The 16,232-nt window shown below is 40.3% G+C and overlaps 1 protein-coding gene across 4 annotated transcripts; it reads left to right on the top strand.

Annotated features, from left to right (window-relative positions):
• The first annotated feature begins 1,246 nt into the window (after positions 1–1,246).
• Positions 1,247–14,722, top strand: LOC136444403 (L-threonine ammonia-lyase-like). Of its 4 annotated transcripts, none has more exons than XM_066441940.1 (12): positions 1,247–1,380; positions 2,798–3,004; positions 3,580–3,653; positions 3,962–4,193; positions 4,596–4,651; positions 6,038–6,200; positions 6,643–6,733; positions 7,086–7,161; positions 7,804–7,929; positions 8,333–8,500; positions 8,739–8,796; positions 10,437–11,417. In XM_066441940.1, exons 2-12 carry the CDS (start codon positions 2,807–2,809, stop codon positions 10,653–10,655), a joined length of 1,461 nt encoding a protein of 486 aa, XP_066298037.1. In that variant the 5' UTR covers positions 1,247–1,380; positions 2,798–2,806; the 3' UTR covers positions 10,656–11,417. The 4 variants fall into 4 exon arrangements, with proteins under 4 accessions (XP_066298037.1, XP_066298038.1, XP_066298039.1 ...); XM_066441941.1 differs by lacking the exon at positions 10,437–11,417 and adding an exon at positions 12,961–14,722 and having other exon boundaries at positions 1,248–1,380; XM_066441942.1 differs by lacking the exon at positions 10,437–11,417 and adding an exon at positions 12,033–12,150 and having other exon boundaries at positions 1,248–1,380.
• Positions 14,723–16,232: the final 1,510 nt, after the last annotated feature.

Raw genomic sequence — 16,232 nt, forward strand, 5'->3', positions numbered from 1 at the left:
ATATAAGTACTTTGCAGTATTCAGAGCGTACCACGAACCTTTATTAGGTTTATGTTGGTCACATGAGACAGCGTTGCTCTGACCCGGTCACGCGAACATGTTTTCTTTCTCGTCAACCTTTTAGTCTTCATGAAACCCGTTATGGAACTGATTCTTGTGGCTGATAGAAGTGTCCAACAAATGTTCATTATTCAAAATCGTACACTACACATTGGTTAGTTTCAAAAACGAAGACAATCAGAGTCTATCTAACGTTTTCAGTCGGACTTGTTTACAGAATTACCCAGTGACCCATGGTTTGATGGCTAAGTATGCGGGTATGACGTATGTTGTTGGATGTCAAAAGTGTCAAGGTTATCAGCCAATGGCTTTCTTCTAGTTGATTAGCGTTCCGAGGCCTCTTTTAAAAAAAAAATCAAATCCGACTTCAACCAACTAAATCGTCTTGTATTAATCAGTTATGAAAGTGTAGTGCTTGCCACTACGATCACGTCCACTACTTGTGACGCCAAGAGCTGACGAGAGCTTCTGAGATCTTGTGATCAAATCTATCCATGCAGCGTGAGTCGGCAATTAAACTAAGCCCAATAACTTCTGGGGCCCAGCAATGCATTCTAACCTGCAATGGGGATTTAATGGTAAAACGAGGAACACATTTGACCCGTGCCTGTATGACTCTATTTTGCGGTGACAACTAAACTGTCAACAGCTAAAAGGTCAGGATAAAAGATTTGTCGGTCTTCCAAGAACGGTTCTCTCCTCTGGCAGTTCGCGGTTAGATCTTGCACAATCACCACCGCGCACATCCCAGTTATTTCCCGCGAACGGTATTCATGTCATCTGTGACGTCAAACATCAGCTGATTGTTGGAACCGACTCGAACTGGATTTTCTGGTGCAAGCGACGTACTGGGAGGAATGATACCAGTGTTGTCGTATACCAAACCACTTTTAATACCGTTATTTCTAATTTTGTTCTCCTCAGATAGGTATGATGTTTTCTTTTTGAACTAAATCAATGTCAAAATTATAGCTACGTTGTGTGAATTGTAATTTTTATGGGTATATATAAGAAAAGACACAAATTGATAGCTTGTTTTTCTACCGACATTCCTGTGACGAAGGTGCTGACCTCCTTATGAGTCAGAATCGAAGGCGTTGTCCCTATTGACCAATAGAAGAGAAGCTAGGTTAATTTCGACCAATCAGAGTCGCGATACCGGCAATCCTATTGCGTCAGAGAAGCCGAGCCCCCAGTTTTCACCTTGGGACCGGAGAGATTTCCAAAACAACAACGTGAGCAGCCGGAGTTTCCTGACGATTTAAAACTTTCTGAACTCCGCAGATTCTCCAGATTTCACAAGAAGAGAAGATTAGAGAGGTAAGGATCACTATAGGCCACTTTCAGAGGCTTAGGACCAACAAGATCCCTGTAAAACCCGGGAGTTGAGTTTGTTGACGTCTTGAAAAATGGGATCACTAATTATGGCGTGGCGTGGTAGTTCATATTTGAAAGGATTTAATTATATATGATTATCCCTCTAAGTGTCTTCACCTTGGAAACCTGTTTACCCTGCACGTAGGCTCTGGTTCTTGCTAACTTTTCTTGCCATCTAACAGGCAATCTACAAATGAAATGTGATTAAAATGGGGGAGGGGGGTGTTATCTTTGTATAAATTGTTTACATATATGATGTTGCTAAATACAAAGATATATTGTATCAAGCTACGGTTTTTGTATACTTGAGGATCACAATCACCTAACGTGATTTGTCAAACTTAAGTTTTTGTAGCTACCCTCCAAAGCCTTAGAAGTAGTATTCAAAGTCTTTGATTTGTCTTATTGATGCAAACATCAGATTTAACCTCATGAAGTTGCTTACATGAACGTGAGATTGGAAAAAAGATTAGATTTTGGGACCTTAAAACCTCAGGCATTTACGTCCCATCCAAGAGGACTTCCCTAACTCATGCGACTAGTTGCTAGGTACATGATGGTCTAGTGAGGGATTTTCGTGTTGAGTGCCTTTCCCCAGATCTGTTAGGCATCAAAAACTAGGACTTCTAGATCCCGGCCACCCAAACCACAAGGCCCACAATGCACACGAGCATTAGTATGAGAAATATGTCACGTAACACCAGAGAACAACGTTTTCTTATGTACTCTCAGTAAAAGGGCCCAAATCAAGATGCACAGATATGTCAAGTCACTACTTTGTTTCAATACTATTTTTTACTAGGATTATGCATCAATGTGGGTATGTGACAGATAGCAACAATAATAACATGACCTGTCTTCTGTTGTGTGTCATTATTCATAAATCTGTCAGTGGTCTGTTGTCCTCTCTGGGGCAATGGCCTTGAAATCACAATACTGTAGCAGTGATGATAAAATATTTATCACTCTCCTGGTATGAAAAATGATATAAAAAACATTTTTGGACTTACCCTGAGTGCCACCAATCATGTGACATAAAGGTTGTTTTGTTGTGATGGTGAAGCATTGTTATTATTTGTCAGTTCAGTAGGAATTAACTGTCAGATGCTTTGTGTAGTTCATCTACATATGGTCGTCACCATTACAGCATTTAGTTAAACATTTTCTTGTTCCTTAAGAAAGGACTGTGGACAGATAATGAATTCTCCAAGAATAATTGACAGAAATGCAGAATACCAGACAACAAGACATTGGCACAAACTGTAAATGTGATGCCGAAAGAAGAAAAAAATGCACTAACATTTACACACTCCCCATGTCAGATGGCATAACCATTAACCTTTGACCTGCCTATTGACAGAATCAGAAGATGCCGGCGGAAGAAGCCACATCCCCGTCTGAAGATGTGCAGGTGAACGGTCACCTGGAGAAGAGTAGCAGCATCTCTGCTGAGGAGGAATTGTTTGACCCAATGTGCGACCCGGAAAATCCCATCGTCGTTAAGTTCCAGGATGTCAGCGCAGCCGCGTACAAAATCAGAAATGGCATTGAGAGAACGCCGTGCACTGTAAGTACATAATGACTATATGTACATTTCCTGTCAATCATCATGGAAGCTATCTGTGAATCATTAGAATATAATCATTCAAGACAACACTGGAAGAATTGGAGATGATAGATGGAGACGTGGGGGATGGGGTGCTCTATTTCATCTTCCCTCATTCTCTCAATCAAGTTTCTAGGCTATCAAAGAGTTCATTGACCTAAAAATGACCATGTTTGGAATACAAAATAGACTTTGACCTATCAAAGGGTTCACCAACCTATCAAAGGGTTCATTAACCAGGTCATTAACCTGCCAGGTCTCACACAAATATGCGTCATGTTTTGAAAAACATTTTTGTTTGCTTATCCTTGGATTGTCCAGCTTACCCCAACAGTAAGATGCCTATTTGCCTATGTATATAAAAAAAAGGTAGATATTGCAAACTAGGATTCAAAACACCAATAGGTAGACCAGGATTGGAACCTGTGACCATGTGATTCAGAAGGGGTTTTGATCAATAGAAAATAGAAACTGATCTTCAATAGTGAGGTAAAATATCTGCTTTTAACTCACTTCTGTTGTTCCCATGGTTACAGAAATCAGTACAGCTCTCAGCACTAACAGGAATCGACCTACACTTCAAAAAGGAGTTCCTACAACAGACAGGAAGGTAGGTGTGGCTGTTCACGTCATTTATCAAGCAATTGAATAGTTGGCAAGACTATAGGAAATATGGAAAAGATCCTTCTTACAGAAAGAAACTTTTCTCCAGAAAATGACTTTCTCTCAGGTCTATTACAAAAACTTCACTCAGAAAAGTGTTTTTGTCCTCACAGTATTTTTGTCAAAGACTTGGAACCAGTCCTACATTTCCATCATTATATGACTTGTGGATAATGCGGATCTGAAACACTCTAGCACAACACGTTTATGATTGTCAAGAATGATGTTTTAACAACACAATTTGTCGTTTTTCAGTTTCAAAGAAAGAGGGGCACGGTACACGCTCATGGCTCTTACAAAGGAACAGCAAAAGATAGGTGTTGTAGCAGCGTCTGCGGGAAACCACGCCCTAGCCTTGTCTTACCATGGCAACCAACTTGGCATCCCCGTTACTGTAGTGATGCCCATCATCGCACCTTTGATGAAGGTCAACCTGTGTCGACAGTACGGCGGGAACGTTATCGTGAAGGGCGCAGATATCGGAGTGGTTAGTTCCACATTATACTATAATTATAATTCTGACATTGTGATTTGAAATGGTGTAATGCAAATATGCTAGTATGAAGCACTAAGGCAGTTTGCTAACCTCCCTTTGCTGATAAAAGTCAAAGTTGCTTCCCGCAGCGATGGCGCATAGGGCGACGCCCATCTCCGTTTCAGTAGCCCTTGGGCCACACAACTTTGTGCAATCACTACAGCAGGGGGCTAGTCCACTGGTAGTGGTGTGTGTTTAACTTCCATACTCTATCCGAACTGCTGAGTGCTAAGCAGAGAAAGCAGTATGTACCATTTTTAAAGTCTTTGGTATGACCCGGCCGGCGATCGAACTCACGACCTACCGTATGTCTGCTTTCCTCAAAAACATATTTTGCGTGTTTTTGTTCTACAGTCCAGGTCTCATGCTCTGAAAATTGGAAAGGACACAGGAATGGTTTACATCAATGGGTAAGGAAGCTTGAATTTTTTCCATGTTTATAGAAGCTTCAGCAGTATAAAATTCATGCGAGTACAGTTAAAGCCATCTATATGCATGTGGTGTAGATACTGTATATCAGTTATGCTGTCATTCCATTTTTCCTTAACTATAGCAAAAGTTTACTTTGTAATTTTATTCCTCCTCAGCATTAAAACTGTGTTAAAAAGAGATCATGTAAGAAGACTGAAATATCTCAACTTTTCAAAATTTCCTACCAGTGGAAAGGACTGGATAACATCTGTATCTGTTTAACTGCCCTTCAGTGTAACACACCAGCTTTGCAGGCACGAGATGCGGCAGCAGCTGGTTATACATACGTTTTGTATAACACTGAACAATCTGTCACACCCAACCTTTGCACATCTGGCTGAAGTTGTTTAAAGCTATCGTATCAAGTGATGATGCCCTTACTGTACTTGGTGACACCAAAATACATGTACTTAAGCCTCATGATGATGATGATGACTGCTTCTTCGCTTCCGAAGATCACTGGGAAGGTTGTCCACCTCTGCAGGCTCTCCAGTGGCTGTGTAGCCCAATCCTTGATCTGCACACTCACTGCTGCAGGCCAGGCATATAAAGCCCTGTGTAGGTGGAGACTGGGCAGCAGCAGCTTTTCTGTGGCTTCTCTTCTATCATAACTTAGGCCACAGCAAGTAATTTTTATGGATGACATCAGCGCGCTCATTAATTTTCGCCTGATTTCGAAATAAAAAACAAGAAATTTCATTGCCCTCCGACGGTGGTCAACATGTAAAAAATGGGCAAATATCATCGACGGTCGTAAACGTTGACAGTCTAAGGTGTTTCGTTGCATATGAACACCCAGTGTGGTTCCTGCCCATGATGGTATAATAACAAGCTGTTTTCTGCATTTGTTCTAGCAAGGACATTATATGAATAATGGGGGGGGGGGGGGTCTAGTTAATTGAGCTGTATACACAAGGTGTTCCATGGCATATGAATACCCAGTGTAGTTGCTTCAGATGATGGTACAACAAGCTTTTTTCTGCATTTGTTGTAGTTAGTCTATTGAGATGTACATGTATACACATCTACAATGACATGTTTACTGTTGAATCAAGGAGGTTTTATGTTATGTACGGAACCTCATTGGTTGAATACAGGAATAAAAGACCTGTTGGTTATGATATCATATTTCGTCGCCTCAATTCTTGTTTAACAAGATTTATGATCTCAAGATTTGAAAATATAGGAATCTTGTTTTTTTTTGCCCGCCTTGTTTTTTTTTCGCCCTATCTAATTAATTTTGGAGTCTGCGGAGGATGTCATCCATAAAATTTACTTGCTGTGGCCTTATAGTGAAACCTCATGACATTTTTGTGTCCCTCCAGCTACGACCACCCCCACATCCTTGCGGGCCAGGGGACCATGGGGCTGGAGATCGTGGAACAGGTGTCTGACATCGACGCGGTGGTCATCCCCATCGGGGGAGGGGGTCTGATTGCTGGATCAGCCCTCGCTATCAAGAGTCTATACCCCAGTGTTAAAGTTATTGTAAGTACACTTGTTTCAATACAACTATATGTATAAATAACAAGTTGAACTCTTCTAGATCTACTCTTGGTGCATTCCTATTGAGGGTTGCATTATTACTGTATAAAGGAAATTCTTTCGTCAAGGGGTTGGCGGGTATACCATTTTCTTCACAATCATACATTGCTGACGAGGGTTGGAAAAAGTCAAAACCTGATACCGGTAGTTTAGTGTAAACAAACATGAAAAAAATTTAGGGAATGGAGGAAGGACATTGTTCTGAATCATTAAGCATTATACTGGGGGACGTTGTATTGGAGGTCTCTTAAGGGTTGCAGATATACATGTATATGACCTGGCAGAATTATGTTTAACTTAGTAGATGTTACCCCACATAGGAGATTTCTTCTGCTTCTGACATGCACCCGATGTGTCAGTATAACTATTTTTTACTTTAATTTAGGGAGTTGAGTCCGAGAGATGTGCTGGCTTCACAGAGTCTATGAAGGCTGGCAAGGTCGTCACTGTAGGAGCACAGTCCACGCTGGCTGATGGTGAGGACAGAAATACATGGAGATGACTTGAATACTGATCTGTACTTTTAAACTAAAAAGATATGGGATACAAGTATGTACATGAAAAGACAAATCATGCATGCAAACTGATGACATCAAGATATGTTGAATTTGGTATACAAACGTATTGCAGGATTTTAAATCTTTTTCAAAATTTTACAATTCAAAGTACACACGTAATTATTTTCGTGCCTATCCCATTCTACTTATGTCAGGGATTGCCAAAAAAGGAGGGGGAAGTAGAAATATTATGACAACTGTTATTGTAGTCGACCTTGTGAAAAGTGAAGCTGTATTTTACATCATGGTGCTCTGTTCTTGTGTTTTTCAGGTCTTGCTGTCCCCACAGTTGGGGTGAACGCTTTTGCCACAGCCAGAAACTACATCGACCAAATGGTCACAGTTGGGTAAGCCATACTCCGGCTGCCATGTTGTTGACTTTCAGACATCCATGTTTCATGACCTTGTGGGGTTCATGTTTTTGACCTTATGGGTTCACATGCTCTGAGTTTGAAGCCTGGAATTTGTTCTCAATTATACTATAGGAAAGGAATAGGAGGGCCAGAGTAAGGGTGATCTTCAAAAGGGGTATGCAAGTAACATGAGTATAGAACATTGTACTAGTAACTCTGCTAGGATGGATTGCAATTAAAGGTAATCCAACAAGCTATAACCAGTACAGACATCAATTGGTATAGGGACAGACCAACAAGAATTAGTAAGAATGAAGGTTGTGGAAATTATTATCAGGATTTTCAAGAAAAACAAAGAAAATTAACAAGAAAGTTTCCCTCAGCATACAAAAATATACCCTGAAATTTTCAATCTCCATGGTAATACAAATGTATTAAGTTTTGTGTCAGTTTTATATCCTTTTTATCCTGATTTGTTATGATTGTTTTATATACTGATTTGTTATGATTTTGTAAGGTCCCCCTTGGAAATCAATTACTCAGTTAACTGAAGGGACCACCCGAAAGATTTTTAGATAAAATCAGTTGAATATAATTTTTATGCTAAAGCAGATCAACTGTTGTTTCCCTCCCCAGGGAGGAGTTTATTGCCCTGGCAATCCTAAGGCTGGTGGAGATGGAGAAGGCCGTGGTGGAGGGCGCGGGAGCCACGGGGCTGGCCGCCGTGCTGGCAGGACTGCTGCCCGAACTCAAGGGCAAAAGGTCAGCATGCTATTATAGATACAGCTGTTCGATGCTATTGATCTTTTGTAGCTGATATGTAGTCACTTGGATGCATCATTTAATCCTACAAAATCAGAGTCAGATGATACATTGTTCCATACTTATTTGCCGATTAAAATCACAATGTTTTAAAGTTTCATTCTGAGGAATGTCCCTATTCTGGAACAAAGATTTTCAAGGCTTGCATCATGCTTTTCCTTTTTATATGTCATTGGATTCCTCAGATGCAGTATTTTCTATGACCCACAGTATACATGTATTTACTTTGACTTCAACAGTAACGAGTATATCGTAATTAATCAAATATCGGGGAAGCAAATTTTTGTTCGCTTGAAAAGGCTTAATCAATGGATATCAATTTTTTGTTTGTTTTTGTAACCAGGGTGGTGATTCCACTGTGTGGAGGCAACATCGACACCACAGTTCTGGGGCGCTGTATCGAGAGGGGGCTGGCAGCGGACGGAAGGCTCTGTAGATTTGTCGTAACCGTTAGCGACAGACCGGGTGGAATTGCCGAGCTGTGCAAGCTCATCGCAAAGTTAGGAGTCAGGTAAGCATAATCTAATTCACGAATTCTTCTACATACTAGTAGCTGAAGCATACTTTGCTTTCTCTATTTGTAGAAATTTGCTTGAATTTGTGGAAGAAGCCACTAAATGTTCTGTCACTGTAGCTAACATTTACTTTCCTCTTTCACAATGATAAATGTACAGAATAAAAGTACTGATTGAAAGTTACACTCCCGAAGAAAACAATAAGATGTTGACAGACATTTCTTTCCTTTACAGCCTTAAAGACATCTTCCATGAGCGGGCGTGGCTCACATCCGACATCTTCAGTGTACAGGTGAGATTTGTTCATTTTGTGTCATGAGTATAGTACATGATACAGATGATTTATAGAGATAAGGGATTCAATTGTCCTGTCCACTGCAATAAAGATGACTGCCTCCCTCCAAATCCCTCCCTCTCCAAATGCAAGTTCAGTTCAATATATGCAGACTCAAAGTCAATATTCATATGTGGCAATACATGGATGCAAGCTATGTCTTAGAAATGGCAACACAACATGCTAGGGGTTAATAGCTTGGCACTTTTATTATCAATGGATAAAAGTTGTTCTTTTTGTCATTTTTGATTTCCCTGAGTTCACTCTTTTTGTTTTCTCTCTCTCCCGTGTTTCTGTCTATGTTCTGCTATCCCTGTCTTCTGTGTCGCACTGCTATCCCTTTCCATCATCCCCTGCTGTGACCCGTCCAGACCAAGTGTATTGTGGAGACACGAGGTCATGAACATGCTGACGAGCTGCGTAGAGCTCTCGAAGCTCAGTACCAGAACGTTTTCTGGGGCCCACATAGCCTTATGGGGCCGTAGGGGGGGAAACAGAGATGTGATACTGATAAGGTCAAAATTCAGTCAGCCATTTGTGGGCTAGTACAGGTTTCTGACTAGAAACCAGCTTTTCCATAGAAATGTCCGTCCATTATTAATGGTAAAAGTTGTACTGAAAAAGGTCATAATTCAGTCAGGTGATTGGGGGCTTGTACAAGTTACAATTCTAGCCATGAACAGGATTGTGTAATATATATATATATAAGTGTGTCCCTGCATATATTGGGGATCAATTATTGTGGACTTTTTGTTGTTCTAGCAGTTGTTGTTGTTGTTGTTGTTATTGTTGAGAAGACAGGTACTTATCCATCAAACCTTGTTGTTATTGTTGACATTAAGTAGACAGGCACATTGTATTTTTCTGTGACTGTAAAAATAAGAATTTTGTCATTTTATCTGTGAAGAATCATACCATTTTTGAATCATTAGATAACATTTTCAAGTTATAGCCATTCTTTAAGATTTCAGTCTATCTTTGGTAAGCAAATATGGTAGACACAAATCCTGGGGCCTCCAACTAAAGTAACCTCACTCCTGTATCTACAGAATTAAAACTAATAATTGTGCGCCTTATTCTTCTGTCCTTCTTGAATTCTTTTGTCTCTGATTGTTAATTTGAAGTTACTGTTCAACTTCATGTAAGACAATGTCAATGAATAGATGATAGCACACATATCTTTCTCTCTGCTGACTTTTGCTGAAACTTAAGCAGATAGGAGATAATCTATAAACAAAAGATAGCCATATTTGTGTGCATGTCTATCATTGTTTCTTTCATTTAGCGCTGCCATACTAACAGGTGATTCTTTTTTCCATTCCTCCATACCTTTAAACCCTGTTCTACATGTATGTATGCAACCACTTTACTTTCTGCTTTTAATTTACTTTAATCACAAATACAAATGGTTCATATCCTATTTTCACCATATGCTTGCTGTTGGCTTGATGTATCATACCTTTCCCACCATGCAATCGGGATATCCCATCATGCAATCGGCCCCTTCCGTCATTGGTTTGTCTGTCATGGTTGGTCCATCCCGTTGTCCTTCCCACCATGCACCTGGCCCTCCCCATCATGCACCTTGCTTGCCTCAGGCCAAGGTGGTGGTGGAGACGCGTGATTGGGACCACGCGATGGAACTGAAGCGTGCCCTGGAGGAGAAGTACAGCCACGTCATCTGGGGCCAGAACACGATGGCCGAGATGCTCATACAGCACGTGTCGTCTCCTGGGCCGCTGTTGCAGGACCTGCAGGCCTCAGGGGACGTCTTTTTCAGAGGAACGTTCGATAAGAAAATCACCAAAAAATCCTAAGCTTCAAGAACTGCCAAGCTAGGCAATCGGATATGGTTCTGTGGATATGAAATGAAATGTGACCCACATCCCTGAAGGGACCTCCGGTATAATCTCGGGCTGTGGATATTATAAATCCTTCAAGCCAACCGAAATTTTTTGCACTGCAGTCATCCCTCTTAAACTGGCTGTGTGGCGAAAGATGTCTGTTGGCTTTAAAGAAAATTAAGTTAACTCCATCTGTCCAATCCAAAGGCATTGGACATAATGGCTAGCCCTTTATAATAGCCTCCGGCTAGTTGGGTAGCCCCCCATGGCTGCATATCTTTTTATACAGCCAAACAAATCAAATAAGATATCAAAAAAGTAAGATAACTCCACGTACTCTAATGTATATATTCCTCATGGCGTATGCCTTCCTACTGCTGATACTTCTGCCATGGCTGTAGAAGATGTGGGGATGCAAGGATTTACAGTTAGTATATCGTAATGATGCAACTGTGACATCAAGAAGAACACAACATTCCAAAGCTTGTGTGTCTATCAATGATAGAATATATTAGATGATGTCACTATAGAATATAAACTACTGCACAAGAATGAAATCAACTATGGCAAATATCGTAAGGAAATAAGTTTTATAGGTTGAAGCAGTAAGAAATAGGTACTAAAAGTGCAAACTTAAGAAAATATATGCTTTGTATACCACCATTTCTTGGTGCTATCTACAGTGTACTGGTGTCTAAGGAAATCAGCAATAAAATTTCTGACAAAAATCGTGAATTCCAAAGGTTCTGGTCATGGTGTTTTCTTGATCTAGGGGGTTTCAAACATGCACTCTCTTTACTGGTCTTTTCTTGTTTTTCACCTCAAAACTTCTATATATCTTCCTTCTAAAACAAAAAGTACTTGACCTCTATTGGTCTATAGAAATAAGACACTGTCTTCATACCATGTTCAGTATCACTGATTGTCATCTTTTTTTAACCTCTGTGTTACATGATGTATTGTAAGAGAAATCTAATGATAAATTCAAAACACTTGACGTTTAATTTCTTACCAGGAACTCACGGTGTTATAAAAATAGAATTATTCTTTAGTACTTGCTGCAAATTGATTCATTTCAATGTAAGTTAAAGGGAAGATTTCCTATGGCCATTATGCCTACGTTTTTGTGGTCCCTTAGATTATTTTTCCCATTGACTCATGAATTCTGTCTTCACTATAGACAGGTTTGACTGTAATACAAATTATTGCATGGTCTAATAAAGTTATTCTATCTTAAGTATTAAGAGAAAGTTAGCATCTCCTGGATCCAACGTTTCTTCCATCAGGACCCAAACACTTTGGTTGATGGCTGCCATGGACTAACCGTGCTATAAACAATGATTTGTTTAGGTCAAGTGCATTGTGGAGACGCGAGACTTTGATCATGCAGAGGAACTGAGGACAGCACTGATGGATAAATACCAACGTGTGGACTGGGGACCCCACAGCGCCACCTTTCGATAAACAACAGTACTGCAGAATGATGGGTATGGGTACTCTCTTTCCCAGGATGTGTGTTGTGTGCCACCAGAGGTAGTCAGCAGATTTGGCAGCTCATCAGCCTTTTGGAAATTCAGCAGCACATACATTTGTAAGACTAGTCATCACCCACAGAACATCTATTGACCAATCAGGGATCTTTTCAGTCAGGTGATCCAGTCAGCCAATCATTGCAGCCCTTAGTGCCAGGTGATCCAGATAACCAATCATTGCAACTTTTAGGGTCAGGAAATGTAGACAGCCAATCAGTGCTTCATTTATCCTCCTCCATAGGCAGCCAGGCAGTGTTTCTATTTGAGTCAAATGATTTATACATGTTATCAGCTAGTGGCCAGATTAGCATTTTTTTCCAGAAAAAAATGGTGCAAGATGAAAGCCAAAATGCCTTACATAGCTATTACATGTATAGATATAATTGAACTGATAAATTAAGAAGAATTATTATAAGCTGTCAATGATCCTAACTAATCAAGTGGCTTAGCTCAACTGGGAAACACAGGAAAGTGGTCTAGACAGGGCTGTTGCTCATTGAAGCATTTCAGAGGGTAGCACTGCACAACAGCCTTATGATACCACAATTCTAGTTAGCAGAGGTTAGGGTAGGAACATAGTATAGTCACTGGAGCTAGAACAATTTGATGAAATCATCAACTTGAAGGTTATTCCTTATTAAAAATATCAAGCTTAGATACTATTTCCATTCAAAACTGTCCTCCCAACCCCCAATCCTTTCTTACTTGTATATCCCTAACTGATAACTGAGGTTTTTTTTCCCCAGGTGAAGTGTGTGGTGGAGACCCGTGACAAAGAACATGCCGAGCAACTTCAGACAGAACTACAGCGTCGCTATGGAAACGTCACATGGGGCCCCGACTTTGACTACTCCGGACCCTCCCCCCCACATCCACTCCTGGTGTCATCTTCAACTAGCTGTCAGGAACTAGACCCTTGATGCAAAGCTTGATCATGTCTAAATATCGTTACGGTACTGTATGTGCTGGTTTTCCTTACTTTTGACCACAACTATGCCAACAACAAGAGGAGAATAATATGTCTTGTTTAAGTGCCCTTAGCAAAAGAGTACATGTAATTGTACCAACAGAGCAAACAAAATGATTGCAGCAACAGAGCATTCTAAAACTGTCATGTTGTTTTGTGGTAGGATCAATATAGCAGGGACAACATTGCCTTCTATATTTGTATTTTCCCCATTGCAATAGTTCTGGATTACATTATTTGCTCAAAAATACCTTGTCCCAAGTCTACAAATATTTGTGGACAATTTTGGCTTTTAACTTTAGAGTATGAAATGTAATATCAGCTTTAATCCAAAATATTCTCATCCTTCAACGTGAGAAATCAAAGTACATTTATGTATATTTTATTTCCTGGGTGTTTTTGGTCTACCTGCATCTTGTTTCCTTTAGTGTATCTACACGGTGAAATTGCAAGCAAGCCTAATGTTCTTTTCCAAATTAAATTTCTTCCAATTAGTATTTTTTTTCATTGATCTTATCTAACAATTATTTATGGTCTGAATCTTATTTTGGTGTTTGAATGATGTCATTTTTTATTCAGAAATGTGCTGTAAGAGTTTGTGTTTTGGTTTAAATGAAAACTAGATGATATTCATCTAGTGCAGCAATGTCTACTTGAAGTGGTGGTATATATTTTTTTGTTACTGTATTTGAAGCAGACTGACTACTTTGACCCAGTGAACAGCAAGCATTGGCACACATTAATTGATAACAGTGATAACAGTGAAAGTGCATTCTCCTATGCAGTCAAACCCACATCCTAGAACTTCGCTTGGTTGAGTTCTAGGACGTGGGTTTGAGTCTGCTTAGAAGATTGTGAAAATGTTACATTTGGGTTGTGTGCTTATTTGCATATATTGAGCTATCTGTCATGCTGTGGGAGCGACTTTTTAACCATTTTGTGTCATTTGGTAGGTACGAAGGAATGGGGTGAAGTATTCAAGCACGCACATGTCCCTCAGCTTTATATAAGTATGTGAAAAGGTCGGACAAAAAGATGTTAGTCTCAATCAAAAATTCAATGTATGGATTTCTACATGGCAACAGACCAGGAAAAATGTTACCATGTCACAATCATGTACAACATCAGTGTACTAGTAGTATCTGCTCAGATGTACATTCTGTGTATGTGAGTTCTGTGTATGTGAGTTCTGTGTATATACATTCCAAATATGTCTTAAGTGTAAAAGCCATTATTGTTATCTGCTTAATAGTTTGACAAACTGTTACAAAATGGTGTCCTATAAAGTAAGCCATGGGAAGATCATGTCATATAAACATATAGTGCAGATATTTAACATCTATTTTTGAGAGTAAAACAACATGGTGGTAGAAAGATGTAAATTATTATTTGTATTGTGTATACATGGTATGACACGTAAGAGGTTTTATAGTTTTTAAACCTATTTCCTCACTTATATATGACCATATAACATCTATGTTGCATGTACTCCAGAAAAGTTGTGTGGGCATAACGTAACAATAAACGTATTTGGGGAAGTCCTTTGTGTCATCATGATCTTTATTGAAGTTTATAGTGACAACATTAAACCAGACGAAATTTGTTTTGGTCAGCTTTTCCTTAGCGTATGTATAGTATGTTTGATCAAATTTGGCTATTACAATCAATTGTATACTTTTGAGACTATTACAAACTCTGGTCACCATGGTGAACCAAGGACATTATGTCCTTGGGTGAAGTAACAAACCCAGAGACAGCGAAAAGTTTCAGTACCATTTTTTTTAAAGTAGGTCAGCTGCGCCACCTGACGACTTTTTTCAAACGTACAGGCCCGAAATGGAAGCCGAGCAGATGAAATACTTGCAAAAAAGGGTAGCTCAGTAAATACACAGAGAACGCCATTGTTACTTAGAATTCCTCCATACAGGTGAAAAACCGTGAATATGGTGGTAGTCGCTAATGCTGTACCCGTCCTTGGTGCTGAAATCATCATTACAACAACACGCTACCGTGACGGACAATACTTTCGTGCGGGGTAACACCGCACTCTTAGCCCACGGGTAAACTGATCTGCCCATATATGGTGTACGAGAAGCAACAGGGGGCAGTGTGAAAGATAGTGAAATTCTACTGGTCAAACAGTTGATTCTGGAGGCATTCCAGAACTAAAAGTGTCACAAGATTTATGATATCCCCGAGCTTCTAAAACCATTAGCAGCGGTGACAGCGACAATCGCTACAAGGAACGTCGCAAGAAACCCCCTGTTCAAACCATGTAAATGAAAAGACTGTATATACGTTGTGATGGTACTAGTAATGGTAGCTATGTTCCCGACTTTCCCTTCCTCGTAAAGACAAATGTTTTTGTGCCCTCACACGGAAATGCATACCAAGGGAATGACTGCCTTCAGAAACCGAAGACAAAAACCGGCGTAACCGCAGCGGATAATCGCTACAGCGTGTGTTTTGATAAAGGATGGTAAACACCGCATCGAAATGTATTTACCGACAGGCTGCATTAGCCTACGTTAGCCAGCGCATTGATTGCACGGCGCGGGGAATCCATCAGCGCCAGCTATGATGGGCGTGCTTTTGAGCGCTCGTGTCGTCCGCCGTAAATCATCCCGAATTTCGGCGCCAGCAGTCTGCGTCCCTGAGCTGCCCTCTGTACCGCCCCGAGGCCGGAAGGCCCCGATAGTTAAACTGTTCCGAGCCGGGGAGGCTGCCGTAACTACATCCGGGAGAGATAGCGGCAGAAATCAGGAGTGGGTCGCCGTCCAATCCAACTTCAGTCACGCCACAGCAGCCGCAACCAAGGAAGATATTATGTACACGCTACCAATAGAAATTCTAGTTTACTTGGTACGTATCAGACCTCAATTGCGCAACAATTGAAGAAGGTGCAAAGTATGCCAAAAGCAGCAATTGAATAGAGTGGAATATAGAGATTGTAGGGAATAATTTGGCAAATATGGGACAACGTGTGTTCTACACTGCATCCAACGTATCAACGTTAACCAGAGAACTTTTTCTCTAGTTGTCAAAATATAT

Source organism: Branchiostoma lanceolatum, chromosome 11, assembly GCF_035083965.1.
Source record: "Branchiostoma lanceolatum isolate klBraLanc5 chromosome 11, klBraLanc5.hap2, whole genome shotgun sequence".
Lineage (NCBI taxonomy): Eukaryota > Metazoa > Chordata > Leptocardii > Amphioxiformes > Branchiostomatidae > Branchiostoma > Branchiostoma lanceolatum.